Consider the following 22,500-nt stretch of genomic DNA (forward strand, 5'->3'; position numbering starts at 1 on the left):
GACATGGACCTGTTAAAGCAGGTCCAGACAAGGGCCACAAAAATAGTCAGAGGAGTGGGACACCTCTCCTATGAAGAAAGGCTGAGAGAGTTGGGGTTGTTCAGCCTGGAGAGGAGAAAGCTCCAGGAGACCTTTCAATACTTAAGGGGGTGTCTAAGAAAGATGGAAACTTTCTACCAAGGCCTGTAGTGACAGAAAAAGGGGCAACATTTGTAAACTTGAGGAGGGTAGGTTTACGTCCGATATAAGGAAAAAAAAATTTACATGAGGATGGTAAGACACTGAAACAGATTGCCCAGAAAAGTTGTGGATGCCCATCCCTGAAAGTTTTCAAAATCAAGTTGGATGGGGCTTTCATCAATTCAATGAAGGATATCCCTGCTTATGGCAGGGAGGGTGGAGTAGATGATCTTTAAATGTCCCTTCCATTCCAAACCATTCTATGATTCATTGCTATGCTTTTGTTTCCATGCTTAAGAAGTTCTCACTACAGAACTTTTTTCCCAAATGCATTCAATTCCTTTAAGGGTGGAGTGCAGGTTGTTTTATTGCACTTCAGTGGTTGGAGTGCAGCCGCTGTATAAACAGACAGGATAACAAGAAATAAATGCATTAAAAATGCACTACACATTAAGATATTAGTTCCTCTTGTATTGTAACTTTTTAGTATTGAGGACCACATTTTTGCAAGGACAATTCAAAGATTAATTTGATGACTAACCTATGGAAGGATTAACATCTTAAAGGACAAATCACAAATAAAAATTTTCATTTTTTTCAACTATACTTTCTTACAGATTAACAGTAAATCAAGACTAAAAATCAAGCAGTTCAGACGTCCACACAGAAGTAAATTTCATAGGCTATTCTGCCAGAAGCTTGAGAAAGCTTTCTAAGTTTTAGAAAACACTGCCATACAAGCATCTCTTTCTGGAGGAGTAAGTATGCACAAGAAATAAGACACTGGCTCGTGAAACAAACATTTCTCTCAACTCTAGAGTTGTTTTTCAAAATCAAAGGTTGAAAGGCAAAGTTCAGGCATGAACTTTGGTTAGAGATGGAAAGTATTTTATATATTTTCTGAGGAAGCAGCTATACAAGATATGTATGAAAACCAAAAAGCTTTTATTTTTCTTTTCCAAATGCAAAAGAAGACTTGAAGATTTGTGCATATAGAGACAGAAATATATTTAAATGTCATTATTTGCAAAATTTTGCACTACTATGTTGTTGCACAATAGGCGCATTGTGCTAAGAACAAATTCCCATGTGAAGTACTGAGTATTTAAACATAAATTCTGAATAAATATTTATGTATTCCATGACTTCTTATTGATAGATATGCTACTCAAATCCTAAAACTTGTTATAGCTTAGTGATTTTGGACTTGTGATCCAAACTTCCTGATCTACTATATAATTGGAATCTGTATTTTTAGGAAAGTTAGCATCGTTTCTTGATGAACCAATCATGTTCAGCACTAGTCAATACTTATTATTAATGACAATGAAGACAGAATGAAGAACATCGTTATTAACTTCACAGATGTCAACAACTTGAGAAAACCCTGGCAGAGGATTAGGAAGAAAAAGCCGCTAAATGATGAAAGGCTGAAAAATGGATGTCCTAGGTTATAGAAAAAACAACTGGTCAGAAGCTAGAATTGAAAATTAGTACAGACAGTGGAGCACTGAACCAGGTGTTCAGGCCTAGTGTCCCCATCTTTCTGAGCCTTTCCAAAATCAATCTTGGAGTTAGACACACATCTGTGAGAAGTATGTTAAGTCGCTGCTAACTCTTTGGGATAAAAGGGATGATGCATCTCTTAGCAAGTACAACTGTGACACCATGTCCAAATGTCCTCATCCAAATGCCTGTCTCCTTTAAATAAGTGCTGGCAAAATACACCGCTACCTGAGTTCAGAGTGACAATGCAAGGTCACAAACAGAAAGCAAGGAGATGAATGCAGCAGCAGCAGCAAAGAAATATGGCTATGCTAAATTATTTCAAAGAACTTTTTAGTAAAGATATAAACAAATGAACATCCTCATTTCTATGGATTATCTTCCTTATAATTGATGGATCTACACTTATAAAGAAGACTTTTCCTGTACCCCAGCACTTTCAAAATAATACTCTCTGTGAGAGATGTTTTTAATATAGAAGAAGGATTCTAATATCTTTCAGATCTGCCTACTCATCTCAACACATTGCTTTTTCTTTGCTCATAGATTGCAGAACATGAAGTCTGTGTCTGCCTCAAACATCCACTCTCCCGCATGCTTTACAGCTTCACGTGAAGATTTTTCTCTCACTCCTTGCAACTAACTGGCAAATTACAACTGCACACTGTATCCTTAAAGAAATCACAATTTCTAACATTTAACTGGAATTTCTGCCAGGAGACAGGTAACAGTTGCTGGACAATTACAAAGGCCTTATGAAGACTGTAGGCTTTTGGAGAAGAGTTTTGTGTTTTCAGAGGAAAAAAAAAGATAGCAGGACGGGCAGCTGAGAGATAAATATCTACTAGGAAGGAATGTGTAAAGTAACTTTCAAATATTTAGGGATGAAGCCAAATTCTCAAAGTCTGCAGTAACTGATCTGATACAAGGTGAACTTGTCTTCTGAATTTTGCAGAAGATAAGCTTGATCCTACCTTGGGAAAATGTGTTTAGTACGATAGTTATGAAAATCCTGCTAAAATCTAGACAATAGCAACAAAACAAGTGTTACATTCAACTTCTAAACATTGGAATGTGTGCTGTTGCTGACAAGAAAACAACCAGATCGTATAACCAAGTACATGATTTCTTAATTAAATTGAGTTGAGCTGGTGTCAACAAGGAGAAAATATACTTGATACAATATTCTCAATTATGAATAGCACATTTTCTACAGTGGATGCACTTCACATCAACTATAATGTAAGGGAATACCAAATAAAGCAAAACAGTAGTGAGAACTCCGGACAAGGAAAAATAAATAATTACAACAATTTTCAGATTTTTTTTAGTAAAATAGTACTCATTCTAAGCTTTGAATAAAAGATTCAATTATTCTTTGGAAAACATATGAAGGCAGACAATGCCTTTTATAACCAGCATTGTGCTACTACAGTAATCCTTTTCTTCTTCCAAACAATTTAAGTTTCCCTGTATATCTGTCATGCAATTCTATAAAAGGAAAAAAAAAGAAAGAATTAGTTCATTAGTTCATTTCTCATTTGTATATGTGAAAAAGAAAAAAAAAAAGCAAGAAGTTCAGTGAATAATTCTGAAAGTTGCCAGGAAAATTCCAGGATTCAACCCCTCAAGGATTCCCAGTGAACAAACTCCACTGTTCAGATCTGGGTCATCTAAATATTGTTGCCCATATCCACCAAAAATCTTTAATGTTCTGCTAAAATCATTTAAGAAAAAGTTCTGTGGGACATCATGACAGAGAGATTCAGACAGTTAAATCAATGTAATGACTGGCAGGGAAAATACTTTGCTTTTGGCTTTGTATTGAAGTGGTGGTAGATGTTGAGACAGAGAAGCTGCCTAGGTCAATGTGCTTACTGTGAGCTTTGTAGCCAAGAATATGATTTGCAACAAGTCATGTAATTCTTTTAAGCTCTTTTGGTGCCTTTTTATTCCACTCAGGGGTTGCAATAATCAGTCTAAAATCATGAAAGGATAATCTTTTTGCTGGGTTGCAGCTGAAAGTATTTTGTATTGCTACAGAGACGTAGGCACCTCGTAACACTAGGGAGTTTTTTACTTTGGTATTCAATGGCACAAAGGGCAATAAATTACATCATGTCTTGAAGTCCCTCCCAAGCTTATTTTGTGTAGACTTTAATTTTGATACTATTGACTCACTAGCTTTCCAAGTGACTTCATATAGAAGTGTATACAGACGATGAATTTTCTAAAACTTAGATGAAGAAAGATTTCCCAGGGAAATCTTTGGGACTGAAAAATTTCTAAGCCATATGTGTCATGGCAAACTACACTGACTTTCTTCGAGTTTATGTTTGTCCATTAAACAAATAAAGATTCTCAAGAGTTAAAGAAATATGAACTAAATAATCAGGTAGCTCTCAAGCAACTTTACCTATTTCCCAAACCAGGTGATGTGCCATTTGATCCATTCTTCCTCACAATTCTGTAGACAGCCTTAAGCCCACAAACATTATATCTTCAAAACCAATTGGTTAGTCTGTAGATATTCCTTCAACGGTACTATCTAGTCACTATCACTATTCACAATTACCATGCTTCAGTAATGAAAAGAAAAAAAGCAGATTGCTATCATTGTGTAACACAGTATTTTTACAGAACTTCACATTTCCAGTGTAACTTTTAGCATCAGAAACCTGCATTTTTTATTTATGTTTTTGCTTATTACCAACAGGTGCCCTCAATTCTTTTATGTAGTGGGCATCCTGCACTTCAAGTGCAATTTTTATTCAGCTACACAAAGTGTTCCAGTAAACGCTGGGAGAAGATCCCCAGCTACAGAATTCTTCAAACTGCAGAAGTTTGAAAATATTTGTGTCCAAGCCAACAAGGTGAGTTACTAAGCTCAAATAATTCTGTGGCAAATCTAATAATTTGTGTATGCTTTCATATTTTCATATGTGAAAAAGGTTGAAAATATTTATTTTTATCTGAAGCATTTTTTCTTTCTAAGAACTTCTTTGCATTAAGTATTTTCCAAGTTTAACCTGTTGAAATATATTATGTACAACTTCTTTGCTGTCTCTTTCCTAATAGAGGTGAACTACTATATCCTCAGGAAGACCTATCTTGCCAGTACAGCTATAGATCTGTAGGATGTCCCACGGCAATTTTCCATTCCACTATTTCAGATTTAAAATTTTTATATTTATGCTTTGCTAGACAAATGGGAACAAATCCTCAAATCCTATAATATTTTCATGTTATCTAACTCTTACTCTGTCTATTTATGCTATTATAAACAGTTTATTATTTTTTTCTAAGTAGAAGTGAACTGTTTATTGATGTGAATATGTACAGACACAAAGGGAGACATTAATCCAAATATTGAGAAAAGGAAGAAAGTATTAGACGAGTAATTAAGTACAAATTCAGTAATGCTACAACTGTCACAGAATCCATTATTATTTCTCCTTGAAGAACACTTCCCCATGTATTTATCACATACGCTGAAATGATGAAGAAGTGGCATTATTTCTAGATAAAATAATGCCTATATGCAAAACTCTGGCTTTAAACGAGAAAGGGAGGAAGGTCCTGTTGTCACATACCCTTCAGGAAGCTGAGGATGTGCTACCTCATTTCACTAAAGAGAGAGTGAAGCTACAATGTACTGGTGGAAGAAGATCAGAAATATAATTCTAAGCCTATAGAAGCACTGCTTTTCAGTGGGGGTGTTCATGGATGTGCTTTATCAACCTGACACTTTCAAATTACACCCTTACACCCTTACACCCTGGGCCCTCCAAGAGCCATTTTGAGAAAAAAAAATTGGAAGTAACATCCTTTTATTTTCTGAAATCCAATACTGAAGCACTAAATATACCTTTGAAATATACTTATTTTCATATTTATTATTTTATCCATCACCAAGGATTTCAAGTCTACCATGGTGGAGTTGAGAGTTGCATTGACTTGACAATGGAAAGCAGAGGCAACAGTCCTAGCTAGCAGGCACTGCTGCAGATGCTGACAGGAGATAAAAGTTCACAGGAATAGTTAATTAGGCCACTAAAGTTTGTCTTTAGTTCATCGCTAGAGGAGATGGCATAAGATGGAATTAATGATCAATGGTCACGAAGTGCCTCTGGCACATCAAGCAAGGTAGGAGCAAGAATGAATGAGTTTGTGTAAGTCAATTACTGCTTCTACAATCTCTAAACTAGACTTTCCTATTTATAGTATCTGTTGATAAAATTTTAGCAGTCAGTGTAGAAGCAGCTAGTGTTCTTCATGCCCTCCCTTCAACTACACTGGAATGAAAGGGAGGTAAGTCCCTTGGAGCAGGGGTAAAGAAAAATAATAATCACAAACCACGTAATTACCAATTGCATAAAACTGGTCTTGCCAGCACAACTTTTCTACTTTTAATAAATTTGAAAAGATGTAAACTCAGTTATTGCTGCATCTAACATCCATCCCTCCTGTGAGCACCTGATATGACTTCAGTAGTATCTGTAAAACAAAATCCAGAGCATCCTTCTCCTTACGCCTGATAGCTAAAATTGCTACGTTGCTTCTGCTCACTCTCTCAGTGGTTCTGTTTTAAAGAAAACACACTCTAGAATCACTGGATAATGCAGGTTAAGGGCTCTAGAATACCTCTAGGTGAACCCACTGCCTAAAGAAGGTCACAACAGCTAGAAGGTCACAACAGATTGCTTGGAATTTTATCTGGTCAGGTTTGGAAAACCTTAGAGGATATGGACTATACAACTTGCTTGTCAACAGCTCCATCCACTGCCTAACTGCCCTCATGAGGAAAGAGGATATATATCCATATTGCTTTATGTCCAGTCTGAAACATCCATTTTACCTTATGCCCTCTGTCTCTCATTCTACCACCAAAATAAAGAGCCTGCTTCCCTATTTTTGCTTATCTTCCTGTAGGTACAGAGGATCAGGTTCCCTCAAAGTCCCCTCTTCTCCAGGCTGATCTGGTTCAGCTCTCTCTGGCTCTCCCCAGAGGGCAATTGCTTCTTTTTCTTACCATGCGTGTAGACTCTTGCTGAACTCACCCCAGTTTACTACTGTAAATTTCTGAAATTTGAGGTGCCAAAACTGGACTCAGGGATTTTCCTTTCTCGGTACAAGGCATGGCATTTCATAAAGTTCCTCTTGGCCAAGTCCTTCAGCCCATACAGGTCCTCTGAATGGCCATCTTACCCTTATGCATATTGACTGCTCCCATAATTTGATATCATGTGCAAACCTAATGAGAAAGAGATCCATCCTGCATCATATAAGATGTAAACTGGACGGGTCCCAGCATATTCAACATTCCAGGAGAAATCAGAGAATACCCAGGTATTGCAAATGTAAGACTAGAGCAAAAGTCAAGAACACTTAATTACTGGATGTGAAGATCTAGCATGAAAATAGCAGAGGAAAGCTACTCTGTAAATGAGTGCCTATGTATGTCTAGTACCAGAGGGGAATGGGACAGAAGGAAGATACTCATTATTACCTGAAAATCTGAACTAAGAGAAAACATGGTGCTGTTTTAAGGAGAGGAATATGCCACAAGCTACATAGGGTGTCTGGAAAGGGAGTACTAAGAGGGCTGTTTAATGAAGAAAAAGGAAAAAGAAAAAAAAAAGGAAAAAAAGGGTGATTTTATATCACCCTTTTGGGGTTTAGGGGAATATAGATAGTAGAAAATATTAAGACATTACACTTATATTAGCAGGAAAAATAAAACCCAAGCCTTTAAAAAAAACACTTAAAAACATATTGGTTAACAGGGCATATCCAATTAGTCTTGACACAAATAGAGAGAATAAATGAAAAAATATTTCTTGCTTGTATTTGCATGGATAAAGCTGTTCTGGATTTCAACATTAGTGATTTTGCTAATGTTATAGACTAGTAAGAGTTTAAAAAGTTTCAAAGACCAAATAAAAAGATCTCTGATCTGGGAAAGCTCCTTGCCTGATTTAGAAAAAAACAACAACAACAAAAAAAACAAAACAAAACAAAAAAACAAAACAAAAAAGCCAAAAAAAAAAAAAAAAACCAAAAAAAAAAAAAAAAAAAAAAAACAAAGACAAAAACATTTTGAGAAACTGAAATTGAGAAATGGGACTGTAAGAAGTTAGAAGAAATATCAGAAGGAGATTAGGAATGATTCAGAGTGACTAAAAGCAGAATAAGAAATGAGGGAAAGCCAATGACATAAAGACAAAGAGTTTCCTTGGATGAATTCCAGATCTCATTTAAGTCAATGGGAAAATTCCTCTTGACTTCATTAAGGCCATGATTTCGCTTCTGAAGTTTATTCACAGAAGATGTAAGTAAAATATGTAATGCATCTGACAGAACGCTTGGGGAGAATGGGGAATAACCAAATGTGAAACACATATTTTTCTACCAGATGAATGAGGTGGAATAACAAGTATATGTAAGACCAGTAATTTTACTTGCTCTATGAGCCTTCCAAGAATAATGCTGCAGTAAACAAGGGGAGCAGATGGGCGTATTTAAATTCGCAAATTCCCGTGAGAAACTTCCAAAAATCCAACTCATGCTAAAAGTAGACACAAAGATTTGTCCGTAATAAAAGTAATTTGATGAAGAACAAAAGATTATATCACAACAAAGAGGTAGGTTAGCAGCAAGTCTCTAAGATCCTACATTTGATTTCTATTTTAAAAAGAATTATGAATAGCCTTGAAGATATAAACAGAGATAACAACATTATATATATATACATATATATATATATATATATATATATATATATGTATTAGTTATATGTAAAGTTAACTGTGAAAAAAACCCAAAGCTGAAAATTCATGGCAAAATCAATTTACTGCTGACAAATAAAAGAAAGAAAATAAACTATCTATATACGTCCATATACTATAACCACTTGGGAAATATATTATGAATCTTTCAATGGTGCTTCTGCTTAAGGAGTCAAAACTCAGTATGATAGACTAACTAGGAGAGAATAATGACAATATGACAATGACAATTATATAAAAAATGTTTACATATTTGTAAGTAGGCCCTCACTTCAACTTCTATAATCAATGTACCTGACTACCTTTTAGCTATTACTCACTCATCCCAAAAACCATACAGAAGAATCCAGGAAAGAACAACAGAATTGACTTAAGGCACGGGAAACATACCTGTGGGAGGAAACTTTGAATCAATTTAATTTAGCTGCCTCTGAAGTCAACATAAAAGTAGAAACTTGGAGATATGTGTAATAGTAAGATACTAAAAATATGGAAGCATAGAAAAAAGGACACATTCACCTTTGCCTTAAATTTAAGGGTTTAATATTGATTTAATTTATTATGGCATATTTATAATAATTTTATCTTTATAGTTATCACATTACTAATTTATTATTAAAATAAAAAGGCATAATGCAACTGCAAAAGAGAAGTTTCTAAAATCCTCAGTATGTTACAGAGTTAATGAGCTCTGATTTTCAAAATTATTATATATTTAAATCCTATTAAAAATATTAAGTATTCAGTAATTCCAAGATGCCATCTATCATTAATCTAAAGGAAAAAAATGTTTTAACACATATTGACCTTCACACTGCAGAAGCCAGCTAGCCATTAATTCATGGACATTAGGAGCAAACCTCTCGTTTTTCCTCTCTATAGCATATGCACTTCCCAACTCAGGGATGACTTATCTGCTTATCTACAAATACACAAATACATTTGATCCTGAAGAGGCTGGAGCTGGTGCTTGGTGCTTCCTGCCCTATCCGTTTGGACCAGCCCAAGCATATACAATTATCAAGTTGTTCTCTTCAAATTAGGGACAGTTAAAACATAGAGTTTCTTTTTGAAGGGAAGTTTGAAAATGGCCATTGGTGGCATACCAAAATTAAAAGGAAAGAAAATATGCAAACCAAGTTTTTGAAGAATTTTGACTTTATAGTAAGGACTCTAAGTGGAAAAAATGTTGAAGATAATTTAAAAAAATCCCCAGCAATCAAATATGTTCTGTTCTTTCTTTTAGCCTACTACAAAGAAAAGAGCAATGTGTAGAAAAACTTTTAGAGTATAAATTGACAGATTTGACAATGTAATTTTCCTTTAACAAAATAAAATATTTCATTGATTAAAAATAGGTAGTGAGAACATACAGAGGATTTTTTTATCTTATGAAACTTATAATTAAATTGAGCAGGTCTTGATGTTTTGTCTCTTGTTTGGGGTTCTCTTTTTGAATTATTATTAATACTATTTTTAGACTTGGCAAGAAAAGGCAAAGACTAAATATGGATACCCCATTTGCACTAATATATTAAATTTTGAACAGAGATAAAGACATCTTTCTGAAAAAGTGGCATATTAAGAATACACTTTCTTTAAATATCAAATGAGGCTTAAAGCTCACCTACAATTAGCCCTTCTTACAGGATCAAAATTTCTAAGAATCAAGTTCTGACTAAGAAGATAACATTAACATAGATTTTCTGATTCTAGCAGCTCTTACTAAAATTCCCATCCTTGACATTTGCTGCTCCCTTTGGTGTCTAAATAAATGTATTTTCCCTGTGATAGAACCACAAGAAAGTAAAAACTTGACTAGAAATTAGCTTAGGGCACAGGCCTCTAAAGTCTTTCAACCCATCAACTGCATCTAGTTCAAACGTCTAAAGTTAACATGCTAAACAAAGAAAAGTATTAGGGAGAAAGAGCACAGAAGTTTTTAAGGCAGAATTTCAAAGCAAAACGAAAAAGTACTAGAGATTTCAGTGTGAATATTTTTGGGGTTATTGAAGAGCCATAAAAAATAGCAAGCCCAGAAACAACAAAGTTCAAGACAAGAGGTTGTGGAACTGGCATGCTCTGTAGTGACTAATGGTTGGGAAGTTTTAAAAATTGTACCAGTTACAGAGAAACTTAGCAGCAGTAATTAAGTACCTCAGTGTTATTTGTGGGTTAGAACCAATAAATATTCTCTATGCAAAATCTGGGAAACTATTCAATGATCCTGGAAAAGCTGAAGGAGAAATTGGACTGTGCTATATGTAGGATTTGTACATTTTAACATAAATACATGTTATATAAAATTGCTTTTCTATTTCTGTTGAGAACTTTTACATCAATAAAACTCTTAGGAAACACAGACCTGATCAGATAAATAGTACAGAACAACTCCCTCAAAGGAGCTCCAGGTCCTCCAAGTTAAGCGTCATTGGCAAACTCAGTATCCCTTCCAGTCCTGCATCCATGTCATTCATGAGGACGTTGAAGAGCACAAAGCCAAGGATGGAGCCCTGAGGAACTCCACTAGTGACAGGTCACCAGTCTGATGTCACCCCATTCACTGTAACCCTTTCTATCTGATCCATGAGCCAGTTGCTCACCCATCGTGCAACCTGTTTATCCAGCTGAGTGCTGGACACTTTGCCCAGAAGGATCCTGTGAGAGACAGTATTAAAAACTTTACTGAAGACCAAAAACATCACATCTACTGGCCTTCCTAGATCAGATAGGTGGGTTATCTTGTCATAGAAGGAAATCAGGTTTGACAACCTGACCTTCCCACTCATGAGGCTGTGCTGTGGCTGTGACCAATGACTGTGTTGTCCTCTCTCTTTTTTTTTTTTCCTCAATACTTCCCAGAATAAGATCTTCCACGATTTTGCCAGACACTGAATTGAGACAAACAAGCCTGTAATTTCCAGGGTCCTCCTTCTTGCCTTTCCTTGGAAACTGGGACAACATTCACCAGCTTCCAGTCAGCTGCGACCTCTCTGGATTCCCAAGACCACTGGCCTAGCTGGACTAGCTTAGTCTACTAGAACAAGCCTGGAGAAAGGCCAGCTCTTCAGTCATGTTTTTCTTGGTTGGGTTTTTTTTTTTTTTGCCGATGGTAGCACTTAACAAGCAGAACCAGACAACACACTCAACACAAACAATTGGGTCAAACTGGCCTGTTAAGGACTTTCTGCACTACCCTTGCTGACATTTCTCATATTAGCTGAATTTTATGCTCACTATGTTGGCTCTGTGAGGCCAACTTTCAATTTGATCTTAAAAATAAGAGTACTTAAAAGAATTTTGCAATGATAGCTGTTCCAAATTACAAAATAAATGGATATGGACACTTCAGTTATCTTTGTAAAATGTGGCATACATGAAAAAGCCCCTACTTTTTCAAGATTTATGATATGGATAACAGGAAACAGGGTTAGAAGGAACTTCAAGAGATCATAAAGTCTCTTAATTTACTTTCCCTACCCCAAAGTAGGATAATTTATTGTTAAATCACTTTTTACCACTTTCCTGTAATCTTAAAAGTTTCCAGTATCAGTGGTTCAAAAGACTTTCTGTGCTGGTACATATTATCAGCACTTTATTATTTAAAATTCAAAAAGGTTTCTATCCTAACTGTTCTTGACAAAATACCAGTCAGTTATTTCTTGTCCCATTCCCAATGGACAAGTTCTTTCCCATCTTCTCTGAACCATGTTCTAAAGGCTGTCATCCTTTCCCACCTAACTCCTCCCTCCTCAAAAAAACCTACTGTTTTTAGTCTTTCCCCAATCCTCAGAAAAGACCAAGCAGAAGAACTGTATGGAAGACAGAGCTTGTAGCTCTTCTGTTAAGCATGCTCTCAACACTCACATACCTTTTTCAGCACATATTTGTCATCAGCTTCTACTATTAAGAAAGACTGCATCCAGTCATTCTAACTTTTATCAGAACATTTCACCAAACTGTTAATCTATGAATATTCATGTTAACATATGAACATCATGCCTCCCATTTTTATACTATTGCAGATTTACCATTTGGATGTGAAGAGCAACATGTGGGATGAATATGCTATATGTGTATCATTTCTGCAAGAAAACACAAATATAGCCTGCCTGCAGACTGAGCTGATTAGGAAATATGTGAGATATCAAAGGGCCCAGATTAGCATACCCTGCCTCTTAACCACGTACTTTGGTCTGTGCTTAACATAGCCTTCAGCTTCCCAGGACAGGGTATTCCTGGTGAACTAAATATATGCAGTCCAATACAATTGTCATTAATGCATCTATATATATCTAGCTACAAAATAAATATATATATGGTTTAACTTGTACTTCCAGTAGCTCCAGATAGATACAAACACATTATTATTTCTCTCATAATGTTATGAATTAGAGGGCATGATAGTTATAGAAAACTACTTGATGGGTGCTCATCTCACGGCATGTCACGGCCACTAGGCATGGTTTGCCTCTGGGTTTTATGCACCTATAGGGCAGCCAATGGCAACTGGCTTTGTGTCAAACCTTTCTCTAAATTAAGTGATGAAGGGGGGACAGAAGCGTAATTCAATTCAAATTGCATCCTTCTCAAAACTCAAGTGATTCAATTACTACCTGGAGACTGTAAGAATATGGGGCAGGGATTTGACAAACCTTTTTGTTTTGCCTTTGTACAGCACTGACCACAACAGGGCCCCTAATCCATCCATAATGGTGTATATTAAAAGAAACCATAACAGTTTAGCAGAATATAGCTGAAATAAGCTTTTCCCCCACAGGAACAGAGACAAAGAAAAAACACATTACATACAAGCACATCTGGAATTCTTAAAAAAACCTGTTAATACCTACCCACCATAACTAAATCCAAACTGAGTCTTTTTATGGAATGACTTGTAGACACATGAAGAAAATTAACAGTCTGCTCTATCAGAAACAGTCTCTTTGGTCTACAAAATAAAGATTCAAAGCTCACAGTGTGCTCTCTTGAATACATTTGTGAAACATGAGGAAGAGTAAAAAAGACTCTGTAAACTAAAACACATATCATTGAAACTAAATTGGAATATATTTAGTCTAGAAATTGGAATATGGCTTATAATCATCAAAGGAATGAAGTTTCACAATGTATTTCAAATTTGAGATGGACTATGATAGTTTTAGGAGAGGAATTGTAATAAATGGTCACCCACAACAGGACTATCTCCTGTGTTCTTAGAGCAAGGGGAGATAAAACCTCTGAGGTAATTTTTTTCCACTATGATGTCTGATAATGCCAAATTTACAAGGAATGAAGAGAAAGAGGAAAAACATGAAGAGAAATAAAAATCAATTTTGGGGGAAGTCCATAATTACTCAGACTACTACTATCATAGCATAATACTGTATCAAATAAACATATCCCCTTATCCATCTCAATCAGAAACTTATTAAAGTCTTCAAAAAGCATCAGTGGAGCGTATGAATCTTCATCATACGAAGATTCGACAACATCATTAAATCCTTAGCAATGGGTACAGTGGGACAATGAACTTGGTAAAACCTTGGTATAGGAGGGAGACTACTGGATTCAGCCTAATTTGAGATACACTTTCAATGTTGCTGCTTATTTGGAGAAATCCACCAGAATACTTGCAGTTTGAACCCTAACAGAAATTACATCAAGGTTGTACCACACATGCATTCCCAGCACTGATGTAAATCAAAGGCTTTTTTTAGATGCAACTGCACTTTGCCAGAAGATTGGGAACTTTTCTTTTGCATATGGACTTTATCAGGTATAATCATGTCTTTAGCCATCTTGAAATTTAGTAACTTTACCATGACCTACACATGGCGTTTCACACGAGATGAAGACTTTCTATAAAGTCTTAAAAAAGCCCAACCCTGAATTTGAATTTTTAGTATTTTAAAATGTGTAAAGTCTCTAGTTTTCTATTAATTATAAAGATTAAGCAACCGTCAAATAATACTTTCTCAGCAAAATGTCTTACATTTTTCAAGGAATGCTTGGATTTATGGATCATAATTTAAACTACTGGTATAAGTGTTATCAATTGGATATAATTATATGTTTTTACTTGACTTTTTATGTGATAAGTAAGTTTAAAGACACATTTTGGGCACATGTATTTAGGAAATAGTATTTAGAGAGTCCACTTTCAAAAATTTGTAATATCACAGTTTTCAAAAATTTATAATATCACAGTTACTTAAAAAAAACCAGCAATCATCAATAGTGGATAAAATTTGTTACTGTCTGTGCAATTTTACAAATACACTTTAACAGCACTGTCATTTCAGCTCTTGCATTGTGCAAAGAAAGGACTCTCTTATGAACTAATTTTTGGAGTTTGCACAGAAATTTAGTTGTGCGATATCAAACAAAATTTTAACATCTGCAACAAGACTTAGGATGCTGCCTGTTCTTATACAGACCTTTTATGTGAAAAGCAGAAATATCTTGTCCATAGACTGAGAATTCATGATAGCAGTATCACAAAGTTTTCAGCAAGACAGCTTCCAAAAAGATTCTGTGAAGTCCCAGAGGGGCCTAGCAACTTCTATAAGCCATGCTATGGGGATCTGACTCTTTTCAGCTGAAGGCACTGTATCTCTGGAGTGATCTTTTTGTTAAGAGCATTGGGAATGTACTCTAGAAGTGCAACAACTGGGGCTGGAATAATGTAAAAAAGAAATAGCAACTTCTGATCAAAAGTAAGACATGTAACATTTAAGAAGCTGGGGACGAAATGATAAAGACCTTGACCACCTGTGTTGGAAAATAAGTAAATTGAAAAGTAAAGTAATGTAAAATAAAATTTTAAAAAGGAGAATATAAATATTTAGGAAAACATTCAAGTGAAAAGTTGTTTCAATGGGAATGGCAAAAAATATTATTAATCAAAACATCATTGCTTATTTTTGCATTAGTGTCCACAGGTAAATGGCTCTGTTCAAAAGCCCAAATTATTTCACTGCATATTCTCACAAAAGAACTTCTTTCAATGGGAATATGCTCAGACAAAAGCTATAACCTTAAAGGTCCCATTTCCTAGGTGTTCCTCTTTTCATATAAAAATAAAAGTCAATTGTTGTCACAAAGTCTCTTTGCCCATTATCATCCTTATGTTAGATTTATGAATAAAAATGTGTGAAATTAAATTATACAGGCATTAAAATATCATGTGATTAGGTGAAACGTTTTTGATGAACAAGGATACCCAGAAATACTGCAATTGCTACCACATTCATCTGCTCAATTACATGCTTCTCACCTATTTAATAATGCTTGTTACATCCCTGTTAATTGATGTGTTTCGCGAGTTTATTTTCTTATACACTATGACAAGTCTTATACAATGAACAAGAGACTTGGATCATAGCAGTCCCCTAGAACAGAACAAGCCTCCAAGGTAAATGCAAAGAGATCATGAAATGGGACAATGAAACGATAACAAAAAAAAAAAAAAAAAAAAAAAAAAAAAAAAAAAAGGAAAGGAAGGAAAGACAGGGGATTGGAACATTATAACATTATGAAGTTAAAGAAACAAGGGAATGAAAGGGATTAAAACTGGAATGATAGGTAACCTACTGTAAGTGGTGTGAAAGCTTAACAGTGGGGGACTGGAATAATCAGATATGGGAACGACCTGACAATGGAATGCTTTCAAACTGAAGCACCTCAAAAGTAAATGATCTTAGAGCAGAATAATCATATTTGCCTCTGGGAATAAAATTTAAAGATAAAAAAGTTTGAAAAAAAAATAACAAGTTTGATGATTATGCAGATAGAACTGCAGAGGGAAATGATCCAGTCAGGGCAAGAGTGAGAAAAGGTAAAGGAGTAGGGTTGGCAACAACAGGAGAATAAAAAGAAAAGGTGACTGAAACCATAGATGCTTGGAACTCACTTTTTCCACACAAAATCGAAGACGAAGGACTACACTGCATAAGATTTTTTTTTCCCTTTTATTTTTTTTTTCAGATTGACTATTACTCTTGCTCATTTGGACAAAAGTTATCCTTTCTCATAACAACCTACCATAACATTTTCTAGAAACAGCTTTAAAGTTCATGGAATATATGTGTGTCTTGACATTTGGCTTCAAACAATTCCCGTCTTAGGTAGTACAGCACTACAATAGCTGAACATAAAGGCTCGTATAGGAGATGATGTATGAACCCACTTTTTGAGAAGCAACTCTAAAACCTTATTTCTTAGTTTTCACTTTTCTAAAAAAGCTGTCAACAACTAAAATTCTAAAAATCAGATTAACTCTAGGATTCTGGATCTGCTGTTAGGAACTAGATTATTTCAGTAAGTCAGTTGAGAATGAGTTGAGTTGCGTTGTCAGTCCATACTTTCACACAGTGAATAGGGAGACAACCCCTGATGATGACAAGCCCCTTCCTCAAAATCTCACCAGAGGGATATCTGTTTACCCTATCACATTTTCCAACTCCTTCCATTCCTTATTTAATGAGCTGCAGTGAATTTTAACAGAACGGTATAATCGCCCCATTGTTTCCTATGGTAAGACTACATTTTCTCAGTCTGCCATTTTCCTTGTTTTCTCATGACCAATTTCTTTCAGTTTCCTCAACTGCTCTGAAGAGCTTTGCAGATTAAAATCATACCTCCCCCTCCCCCCACCAGGACCATAAATGAAGTAAAGTAGCATTTTGTATGATGCATTTGCCATGACCATGGGGGCAAGTGATGTGCTAAACATTTTGGTGATAAAACACCTGGGTCTGTGCCACTTGCAATAATCACTGAAGTGTAATCAGTCTAGTACAAATGCAGAGACAAACACCAGAAAAATAGCTGAACTTGATTTCCATCCCTCATTTGCCATTCCCAAGAGTGAGAACTCTTGAATGTATAGTAGAGACAGGAAAAGTAACGGCACAAAGTTGATTTCACTATGATCCTGATGTTCATTTAAAAATATAAATTTATTGCTTCTGAAAGAACTGACCTTCAAATCCCACCAAAGCTCTTCAGCAGTATGCTGTCTATTACATATAGGTTAAAAAGAAGTCGCATTTCCAGTAATGTATGAACTGTCATTATTGTTCCTAGGCATCACCTCATGCCTCATTCAATGCTGTTGTTTCTACAGGAATACTAAAACTTTTTTCGATGTTTCCCACAACCCAGCTTTAACTGCACTTGTTTGGATTTGTTTTCTTTAGTTCAGAATTCTGCATTTATACTCCAAAGGCGTTTACTGTGGAACTAACAGTTACATCCATGTACAATTGTTATGCAAGATTAGAAGCACCTAGTTTTACATAAGTAATGAATCTTTGTGCATAAAATATCTTCAGTTCTGTTTGTCGCTTTGAAACATGTTGCTTATCAGCTCTAACCACAGTAAGTTCAGAGAAGCAGTTCATGTTGAAATAATGAAAGAAGAAACAGTCTTAAGCATTGACTTTAAATACAATTGCCTGATATTGATTGTTGACAACTGATCTTAGAAGAAATTTAAATTTTGAAAAGAACATATATGCTCACAATAAGTAACATTTTTTCTCAGTGAAGATTTATGTCAAGGAAGCACTCAGCACCTACACCAGGAATCAGATTTGAAGGCCAGTCAAAGACAGAACTTGGATTTAATACTGCTGAAATACAGAAATAAAACCTTGGGACTTAAGATTCCACTACTCCTATGCTGCATCCTGGACTATGGAATTGCCACCTTTCATCAGATAGAGAAAGGAAACTGGGAGACACGCAGAGTAAAATTTCAGATGCTTTATGTAGTAATTAATATAAAAGTTATCCCAGCTACCAGGCCATGGTTATACACCTACAACTTACTGCGGTATTTTTAAGTATTCAAAAAGCATAAAAAATGGAGCAGATTATATTTCATTACCTGGGGCAAAAATTTTGGGGGTCTTAAAGTGCCCTAAATACAGTGGCTGGGACTCAGTGCACTTAACAAGCACTGAATTGCAATACAGTTACTTGAAGTTATAGACCTCCTGTCTTTCTCTAGTCAATGAACAAAGACTATTTTCTAAGTAAGTTGATTTGCCTGCCCACGTTAAGATACCTGGTCACAGATGGGTAAAGTAATGACTCTAACCACTCTTAGTACTGTGTCTTTTCAAAACTACAGGTGAAGTACTAGTTTCATATCCAAGAACTGAAACAATTTCCCCACTTTCTGACACTCAGTAGCTCAGGCACTACAATAACAGAAATCAATGCCTCTGATAAAGTTCCAATGCTCAGCCACAGATACACTGACTTCTGCACATACACACAAAATATGCTAAAACATTAATATGATCACCCCAAAATAAGACAGTTTTGCTATCATTTGGTTTTATCACATCTGATAAAATGACAGTCAGTACAATTTTAACAACCAAATGCCCGACTGAGATGCTTTACTTTGTCACTGGGACTCATTTTGCATTTACTGCTGAAATACCAAATGCCTCTCTCTGGAAGCTTGTCTAGAATCCAAACTCTGCACCTTCCCAATTGAATGCCTTGATCTCCAAGTTTCACATGAGCTCTTGCCTCTTTCCCTAACGCCTTGCTCCATATAGGTAACATTTGCTCAGCGTATACCTCCTGTTGGGCCTTCTGCATTTTCCTGGGAATCAGGAGATGGAGGTTTAATCTACTTGGAGATTAACAGAACCTCTAAATTTATAGGTGAGTGCAGTAATTATCAGACCTCAAGAATCCTCCTCTAGGAGAGAAAAACCCACACTTTCTGGGACCTTCTCAGGAGACTAAAAGTAAGTAGATGCTTGTGCCAGTGTAGTTTTTTAATTTTTTTTCTAGTTTATTAACTAGTTTTCAGTCTAAAAAAAGAAAAAAAGAGATTATGTTATCTGTGTGGGCAATGCAAAATTTAAGTTGTGTATTTGTTGTTTGCCATATTCCTCACTTGTTTTACTTCTGTTTTGCTTTACCTATATTATTTTCTCATTTTCTTATGTAATGCTCTTTAACAAAAATGAGGGTCCCTGACCAGTGTGGAGGCAAGGAATAGGTCTCTTCTTCCTTGGTCCTCTGCCTCTCAAGCGAGCCTCTCCCTACCCTGGCCTTTCCTTGCAGATTAGATTCATTCCCTTTTTTCCCTGCACAGAAAAAGAATAAATGTCACACATGAGTGGGCATCTAGCTTGCATCTTTTGTCTAATGGCTCTTGGTCCCACAGAAGCCCAGAATTCTTGCACTAAGTTTGCTGCAAGGGATGAATGTGCATAGATTCTTTCTCCAGTGGCATCTCAGGCATTTATATACTGTTGCTTCAGTTTACCAAGAACTGAGCAACATGTCCTCACAAGTTTCAAAGGAATCAACATAGCAAGTCCCAAAAATGCCTACTGTGACAAATGACATCATAAAAATGAGAGAGGAAGGCTGAATCTTGAGTTAGGGTGTAATTTATGGTATTTGCCTCTGTTATAGGCAAGAATTACTTCAATATGCACTATTTTAGCTATAAACACAGCTATAAATGTAGCCATATCTACATAATCATATGCACAGATATCACAGTTTATCCAGCAGAATGGCAGACAGAACATAGGATATGTAAACAGATCTGCCTAACACTTACAAAACAACTTTAATAGCAAATGTCATTCTTTTCTGTAAAGTAGCTGTTTTTAACACACATGATCTAACTCTTGTTTGCTCTTTAAAGTTTTATTGTCTTGGCATTTTATACAGGAAGAGAGCATTAGCATACTCAGGAGAACTGCTAAAAGTAAAAGGCCTCAAGCTACCCACTGCATGGTTGATAGCATAAAGCATGGGATATAAAAACTTTTGTCTGATTGCTCACTTTACTTGTTTTAGAGTAGTGTTACTCTCAAGAGCATATATTCATGTTCTTTCTACTTCAAGTTTTATTACTTCTTTTGTATTATTTAATACATCTAAAGACACTTCCAAAAGACAAATTTTTCCATTTTGAAAAAGTAATGGTTTGGAACCTGATAAAATACATGAATGTTCACAGTGTATTATTTTCAAAGGCAAGTAGAACAAATGTGCAATAAAACAATTAAATGAACGACTATAAACATTTCTATGTGATCACCGATATATTAACACGCCAAACAAAAGAAGAAAAAAATCAGTAAGATATTTTTCCTAAAAAAAGGTCAGATCAAAATGGATTCTTAACAGATCAGAGCATAAGTAAAAAAAGGGAGTCTGGTCTCAATTACTCTTACTGTTAAATATCCCTCTCTAGCAATTAAAATGAACATTTAAAATGTGAAAGAGAAAAAGGAATTAAAAAAGGCAAATGAGATCAGCTTTTTAACACATAAAAAAAAGACACCATAATTTTACATACACTTTAAAAACCATCTTACAGTAAACTTAAAACGAAGTCTACTTACATATCACACTGCTAATTATTATATAAATAACCTGGGAAACAATACCTCCAAGATACATGTTTTACTATTTAGTAAACAAGAAACTGCCATGTTTGACACCACTGATTAAGGCCAGGCATTTCTAAAGCTTCAGACACATTTCTGAAATCCACAATACATCAATTTTTAATACTTCCACTCTCTCAGCTCCATTAAAAAGATGGTAGGGGAAAGAATTTAGAGTAATTAATGATATAGTTAGCTGCTAAATATTAATAGGAATCGTAGTCTTGCATAAAATATAACATATAAACCTTGCCAATACAGACGCACCAGTAATTAAACTTGAATACGTAATTACACTGATTTATATGACAGGCAAAAAGTTACACTTTACTGGCTTCTATGTAAACTGTGGGCAACAGTTAAACTTCGCATTTTATGGTTTATATAAACGGGCAATATCTCTACTACAGTTCATAAATGGTTCGGAGAGTCATCGTTAAAATTACAACTAATTCCAGTGTGAACATTCTGACTATACCTTACAAACCAGGCTCTGAAAATGACCACAGAGATCAGCCTCCCATTACATTCAGAGCTTGCAAGCAAATTGATGAGGTTTAAAAAAAAAAAAAAAAAAAAGGCAAAAAAAAGCTTATAGCAATCACTACAAAGTAAATGAAGACTCATCTATTTAAATGTTTTAATATAAATGTTTAGTTTCAAATATATAGCTCCAGATGTTTCACTTACCACCTTTCAAAGCTCTTTTGAGTAATATTGTGTCTTAGACTAAGGCATTTTTTCTTGAAAGAAAGCTGACTGCACTTACATGTGAGGCTGAGGAGAGCAGCCTGGACTGCTATTTCCATTACTGTCAATGTGATCCAGCGAACCATTGAGATCTTCATGGACTGCCTGCAGTAAGCCACTGGATGCGTTATTTATCAGTCCTGGGTTACTTAGCAATGGTAAACTGCTCTCTGCCAGTGCAGCCTACCAAAATGAAAAGTAAAACCAAAATTATTAGCCTGCACATATACATAGCACTCTCACATGTATGAACATTTAGGAATATACACACAGAGAACAGCTCATTTTGGCTAGTTGTTGAAGTGGTCAGAATGATTTTGTGCATTTCCAGTTATTTTCCCATTTTGTATAAAAAAGCATTTCTACCTCTGGTTTACTCTTTCTTTTGCTTAGGTTTCATTATTTTCCATTATTAATTATGTTCTGATATTCATGGCACCTTCTAGTTTTACATCATTTTTTGACTTTGAATTACACTTAACCCCTTTGCCCTTCCACACAATGTATGGCTCCTTTATAATGCAGGCAGCTGCTATACTTTAAAAAATGACCATAACTTAAATCAAAATAAAAAAGTCCTGACATTTGCCTCTTCTGCATAAAAATTATATATTATAATTAAACTTTAAAGTTTTTGCCATGAGCACCATGTTCCCCAACACTATGATGTGAAATCATTTATGACAGCTTGGATAAATATTAATGCATATCCACATGCATTTGCAAAAGCTTCTATCAATCTAACATTTGCAGCAAAACTGAATGTTCCAGATTTTGCCACAGGGTGTCCTTCTTGCTTCTTCACATCAAAAGTAGCACGAATAAGAACTACT

General features: G+C 35.4%; 1 protein-coding gene across 24 annotated transcripts in view; it reads right to left on the reverse strand.

Annotated features, from left to right (window-relative positions):
* FOXP2 (forkhead box P2) overlaps nucleotides 1–22,500 on the reverse strand; it is a 405,492-nt gene that overhangs the window by 8,604 nt on the left and 374,388 nt on the right. For all 24 annotated transcript variants that reach the window (XM_038153687.1, XM_038153686.1, XM_038153685.1 and 21 more), the window contains one exon: nucleotides 21,687–21,850. In XM_038153687.1, the coding sequence (XP_038009615.1) occupies nucleotides 21,687–21,850 (164 nt within the window). The remainder of the gene's footprint in view (nucleotides 1–21,686; nucleotides 21,851–22,500) is intronic.

Source organism: Motacilla alba, chromosome 1A (assembly GCF_015832195.1).
Source record: "Motacilla alba alba isolate MOTALB_02 chromosome 1A, Motacilla_alba_V1.0_pri, whole genome shotgun sequence".
Lineage (NCBI taxonomy): Eukaryota > Metazoa > Chordata > Aves > Passeriformes > Motacillidae > Motacilla > Motacilla alba.